This window comes from Phyllopteryx taeniolatus, chromosome 7 (assembly GCF_024500385.1).
Source record: "Phyllopteryx taeniolatus isolate TA_2022b chromosome 7, UOR_Ptae_1.2, whole genome shotgun sequence".
Lineage (NCBI taxonomy): Eukaryota > Metazoa > Chordata > Actinopteri > Syngnathiformes > Syngnathidae > Phyllopteryx > Phyllopteryx taeniolatus.
The window spans coordinates 29133139-29139470 of NC_084508.1; the positions used below are offsets into that span (position 1 = coordinate 29133139).

General features: G+C 39.3%; 1 protein-coding gene across 1 annotated transcript; it reads right to left on the bottom strand.

Moving 5' to 3' along the window:
* LOC133481311 (regulator of G-protein signaling 21-like) lies at window positions 1-1937 on the bottom strand. Its single transcript, XM_061780516.1, has 5 exons — window positions 1779-1937; window positions 1596-1685; window positions 1271-1332; window positions 904-1070; window positions 1-765 (listed from the first exon to the last, which is right to left on the bottom strand). Exons 1-5 carry the CDS (start codon window positions 1871-1873, stop codon window positions 586-588), a joined length of 594 nt encoding a protein of 197 aa, XP_061636500.1. The 5' UTR covers window positions 1874-1937; the 3' UTR covers window positions 1-585.
* Between the last annotated feature and the right edge of the window lie 4395 nt (window positions 1938-6332).

Here is a 6332-nt window from a genome sequence, read left to right on the forward strand (position 1 = left end):
TGGCATTGAAAAATGTGTTTTAATTAGAGCGGGCCTGCTGTCCCAAACATAATAAAATACAAGATCATGAAATACTGTACATTTGATCAGATCTTCTGATGTTTGATTAAACTGCAAGTCATGTTAAAGTCAAGTTTAATCAGACTGTTTGTGTGCAATGGTGCAAACACGTAAGTGGGAAAAAACAATCAGGTTTTATGTTGTCAAAGTATCGTCAAACAGTACTGGCATTTCAGTGGTACAAAGGCATTGACTATACAGTATACTGTACAGTACCCTCTACTTTGATTCAGTGTGCTATGTATAACCACAGTATACAGTTCAAAGTAGCAGAGAGAAATAAAATAGTCGTAAAAATAACAAAGTGATGTGAATCTCAACAGGCTGTGAAATTCCGCTTCATTGTGCAAGCGTCATAAAAGTACTTATTTGAAAAAGAAGCTTAAAACAGCTTCAGTTGTGTTATCCCACAGTTGCTGTGAGTGTTTATGCTCAAAAACAGAAACCTTAGGGTCCCATTGGCTGAGGCCGTGCTGCGATCTGATTTTCATCCATTCGCACAGTTTAGACTAAACGCTTAAGCCCTTAACGTCGTCTCCTTGCAGCTGCCAACAGTTCTTTGTAGATGTCAGAATGGATAAACCTTGGGTAGGAGTCATTCTCCATCAGGCTGTAGACTTTTCCCTGGGCTTCCAGAAAGCTGGCCACATTAGGCTCATTGAGACTCTGGATGATCTTGTTTTTTGTGTAAAAGTCAAGGTTGACCTGTAACAAAAGAGAAACACTCAGAATGAAACTCTGGCATCCCTTGTTGTACTCATGCATGTTCCAACTTAGGTGATGATATCTGTTTTCTGAAGCTACTGTATATGGAGATATTTCCTGAAGTTTGTTAGCCGTTACCTCTTTGGGAGCATCACTTTTAATGAACTCCTCGTAAATGCTGTTGGCCTTGGATGTCAATTGTTGGTGTGATGAGAGCATCCGGAAATCCTCACACGCCATCCAAAACTCAATGTTTTCCTCACAGAACTCGGTCTTCAGAAAAATGCAAAAGGCCACCTTTCCATCTGTGGGAGATCGACAAACAAAAGAGAAATCATCTTTCTGTGCATTCCAGGTAAGGTGACATGAGTGCAAAGCCATTGCAGTCACAGGTTCAGTTTTAAGTGATGGCATAAAAGCCGTCTCCGTTGAGCACACAGTAACCGTCTGACCTTTGAGACTCTCTTATGTAATTGTGGGCATATCGGGCTTGATTGATGCTTACATTTATGACTGAGTAGTTTGTCAAGTGACTGCGCCCACTGGGTCACATCATCTGCAGTCGGCCTGAGGAAAGAGAGGACAGATCAGTCAACAGCTTATTACAAAAGTAGAACTGCTACTAAATCTGAGATATGCAGGAGAATGACATTTGGTCAGAGTGAAAAATGCAATATTTGAATATACAAGTCTGTATGTCTTTAATACAGCAAACATTTAAAATGAATACATTTTTAGGAGACATATCTAAAACTGATTACAATACAACATGTTGATTATCTTGTATCAAATGTGATGCATAAAGCAAATATACGAATGAATAAATGTACCTGTGCGATTTGTTCTTTCTTATATTTGATACTGCATGGGCTGAGTTTGTCTTCAAGAAGAGTGCCATTCTGTTTTTCCAGTTTCTCCCCCTGAAAAAAAGAAAAGAAAATATTTAGTAGTCAGTAAAGGTCAGGCATACTGTATATATAGTGGACACACTGTATATCGTGGATATAACTTACTTTATTCCCTTTTTCTTTTCGGACGGATCTGTGGGGTTCGTACAGTCAATGAAAGCCATGCTCCAATGAGACACACTAGTCAGGTCTTCCTTCATGGTTCTCGCTCCTTTCTCTCTGCTTTGACTTGTTGCCTAGTGTCTAACTTTATAGTCTGCCTCCAGCTGTGCTCTGCAGCTGACAGGGAAGAGGCGGGTCTGGCACAACAGGTCTTACACACAATGTAACGTTTAAACATCGACAAGCCTACTTACGACCCAATGTGACTTTTTACACATAAACAATACACTCCAAACTTGCAAAATCTATTTTGAATCTGACCCTTTTTTTAAATTCTAGGATCCTCTTTTTTTGAATTTGGTGCTGCTCTCTGATTAGTGTTAATACATCCACACCCCCCCCCCCCCCCCCCCCCCCCCCCGCCCCCCCTCACACACACAGACACACACACCCTTTCTACTTAACTACCAGTTGCAGCATGCTTTAGATGTAACATTGCTACACCATGACTAAGGAGTTGCCTCCTTATCTGCTCAGGACCTAAAAGAGTAACAATTACTTAATTGTCTTTGAACACAGTGTCTTATAAATCACACAGAGTACATCCGGCACAAAGTCCAAGAACATGAAGCACATGAAGGTTTGACTTTTTCATACAACGATAATGATGTCATGTCCTTGTATTTCAACGGTTCATCCGAAGCAGAGCCAATTACAAATTTAGCTTGTTTAACACTCAAGCTTACGGGACATGGTGTTGTGGGGTGTTTGCTGGACATGAAAAATGTTCTCACTCTGAGACCTTCCGGTGTGCACAAGCAACATGACCCCCCCCCCATTCCAGTTTTAGGGAATCTTTACATGCTCCCTTTGCAGTCAACTATTGATGGTAAGCCAGTATATTTTTGTGCTCAACAGCAACAAAATCATCATCTGCTGAAAAAAAGAACTTGAGAGGATTTCATTGTGCGGCAAAGTTCTTCTAAGTACTAGGGGTTTCCCGAGCCAATATTTGATTTCAGATAATGCTCCGATATCAGCAAAAAAAAACGAGAATCGGATTATATCGGACTTGATGTCATGGTCTGTGTTTTGGTTTGGGTTGTGTTTAGTTTTGTTCCATGTTTTCCATGTTTGCCGTGTGCTCATTTAGTTATTGTGTCCACCTGTTCCCGTCTACCTTGTGTCGACCAATCAGATACCTGCAGCCACTCGTGTCCTGTCCAGGTGTTCCCCCGTTGTCTCGTCAATCTGTATGTATTTAGTTCCCTGGTTTCATTGTCATTGTGGAATGTCATTGTCAGGTGCCATTGTCCCTGTCAGTTCCCCGACTTACTCACCAGTCATGTTTCGTTTCCGTTTTTGGTTTATTCAAGTGTTTCTTTTTTACTTTAGTTATCTATTGTGGGGCTTTGTTTTAATTGCTTTATTCATGTTCCTTGTTTGCACTTTTCTGGAAATTAAATCTCATTTTTTGAGACTCCTGCATTCTTGCCTTGCTACCCTGCAATTGGGTCCTCCACGTTTTTGCCTTGCCTTCCTCACCTCCAAATAACCTAACCATGACACTGGATCGATCAATCGATCGATCTATCTATCTATCTATCTATCTATCTATCTATCTATCTATCTATCTATCTATCTATCTATCTATCTATCTATCTATCTATCTATCTATCTATCTATCTGTCTGTCTGTCTGTCTGTCTGTCTGTCTGTCTGTCTATCTATCTGTCTGTCTGTCTTTCTCTCTCTCTGTATATAGATAGATAGATAGATAGATAGATAGATAGATAGATAGATAGATAGATAGATAGATAGATAGATAGATAGATAGATAGATAGATAGATAGATAGATAGATAGATAGATAGATAGATAGATAGATAGATAGATAGATAGATAGATAGATAGATAGATAGATAGATAGATAGATAGATAGAAGCATTCTTATACAAGCAGTCCATTCCAGGCTCCACTCTAGCACTTCTATCTGGCAGCGACTGGATCACGGCATGCAGAGTCCCCTCTGTAAGCATGCGACAGTAAAATAAAAATAATTCATTTCTGCTATTATAAGAACTGTAATTCCAGTCAAATCTATCTTCAACATCACATCCCGGATGGAGTAAAACGGAGAACAAAGTGTTAAGATCAATAGCACACATTTTATGTGAGATGATCTGTGCAATAATGTATCTGTATCCCCTGTTGTATTGCACCAGTTAGGGCTATCCGGTGTGAAAACACAGCGTTTACATCATCTGTTTATTATGATGTGCAGACTTTGTGTGAGCGGTCATATGTTTAGAAGTGGATGCTGAGCAGAGCCAAGTTTCCACTAAGGCCCAAGCTCAGTCCAAAGGGTCTGACACAAAAGGAAAGGTGATTCCCAGCACTGTCTGTCGAGCTTCGAGAAGTTGTTATCAGTTGTGCCTGTCTGCTTTACTTTCGTATGAGTCTTTGTTTTTGTTCCTTTTCCAATGTCTATTTAAAGGGCACGTACATAAAAGTCAGACAAGGAATTACAAGTGGCTCGACCAAATATAGTTGATTACACACATTTTAAGTAGACTCACTCAAAACCATTACCAAAAGTCAATGGACATTTAAAAAGTAATACACGTTTTAAATTATATTTTATACAGGAAATAGTAGTAACTTCATCTCTACTGTAACAGCAACACATGTTGTTCATCTTTTTGTTTTTACGTTTGACATGTTTTAAGCTTTAGTGGAACCTGTAAATCGAACACAATTCACAATACATTCAGGGACCCATTTTCCCATCTCTATTAATGGAAGTAACATTATTATGATGATGATGATTATTATTATTATCATGGAAAAAATAATCAACATACAAGCACTGTACTCAATTCACACCAAGCAGCAGTTTGGCAGCAAGTGAACAATTCTCAAAAGTAAAACTAAAATTAAAACTAATCTAACAAATTATTTTAAAACAACCGCACGACTTTGCCTTCCGCTAGATTAATGCTAATACGCAATCAAAAAGCCCATAAATGGGTTAACGAATAGCATCAATAGTCACAGTGTTATAACCCATCCATCCAGCCATTCTCGGAACTGCTTATCCTCACCGGGGTCGCTGGTGTGCTGGAGCCTATCCCAGCTGAGTTTGGTTGAGAGACGGGGTACGCCCTGAACTGGCCAATCGCAGGGCACAAATCAACAACCATTCACACTCGCATTCACACCTACGGACAATTTGTTGACAATGTTCTTTGGGATGTGGGAGGAAACCAGAGTACCCGGAGAAAACTCCACACAAGAAGGCCGGATTTGAACCCAGGACCTCAAACCTGTGAGACAGATGTGCTAACCAGTCTGTCACCGTGCCATGCAGGTGTTTTGACCCTTTTGTTGATATTTGAACACAAACAGTTCATCAACACATGTAGACACACAATCTAACAAAACTCACAGGCATACAGTATATTTATTTTATTGATTATATTTTCTAATGTACAATATTGTAAAGTGCTTTTTTGGTTGCATCTTTCTTTAAATTAGTACAAGGTTTCTGTCATGGTCTGTGCTTTGGTTTGGGTTGTGTTTAGTTTTGTTCCATGTTTTCCTGTGTTCCATGTTTGTCGTGTGCTCATTTAGTTATTGTGTCCACCTGTTCCCGTCAACCTTCTACCTTGTGTCGATCAATCAGCTTTATCCAGCCAATCTTGTTTGTATTTAGTTCCCTGGCTTCTTTCATTTCTTGTCGGTTCATTGTCATTGTGGCATGTCATTGTCAGGTGTCATTGTCTCTGTCTGTGCCACGTCTTAGTTACCAGTCATGTTTTGTTTCCATTTTTGGTTTATTCAAATGTTTCTGTTACTTTGGATATCTCTTGTGGGACTTCATTTAGTTTGCTGTATCCATGTTCCTTGTTTGCCCCTTTTTTTTATTTTTTATATTGACTATAATTTTTTGAGACTCCTGCATTCCTGCCTTGCCTCCCTGCTTCCCTGGGATCATGAGCAGATCCACTCGTTTTCCAGAATTTAGCCTTTTTATCACTTTGGTAAAGGATCCTTTTTTTAGGCTTCCATATTCTAGCAAATTCTCTGTACGTTTGGTCATGAAGTCTCTAAAAACAGTGTGATAGCTTCACTTCTGCCCTCTGGAGGTTTTTAGGGACTTTCTTTGCAACTCTTGTAATGTTTCTTTCATCAATTGTTGCTATTTTCCTTGAGCTTGAGCAACGTCTGAAACTTAGTGCACCAGTGGTCTCTGTCTTCTTCAGGACATTCCAAATGTGGGCAATGTTTGCGCAATTACTACTTGATTTTCCATCTTCATCAAATTGCTTGTTTTTCACCCATATTCAGCTCTCTTGGTTTCATGTTGGTTACACATCTAACTATTGCAAATGTAATCTTCACAGCCAAAACTTAGCAAAGACATTCAATGCTATTTATTGTTTGAGTATTCAAAGTGATAGGACACACCTGTGCAAAAACAACAACAACAACAACACACTGTAAAGAAAGAATTGTGTTACAAATAAAAACTGAGATGTTGATCCCTTTTCTCATTT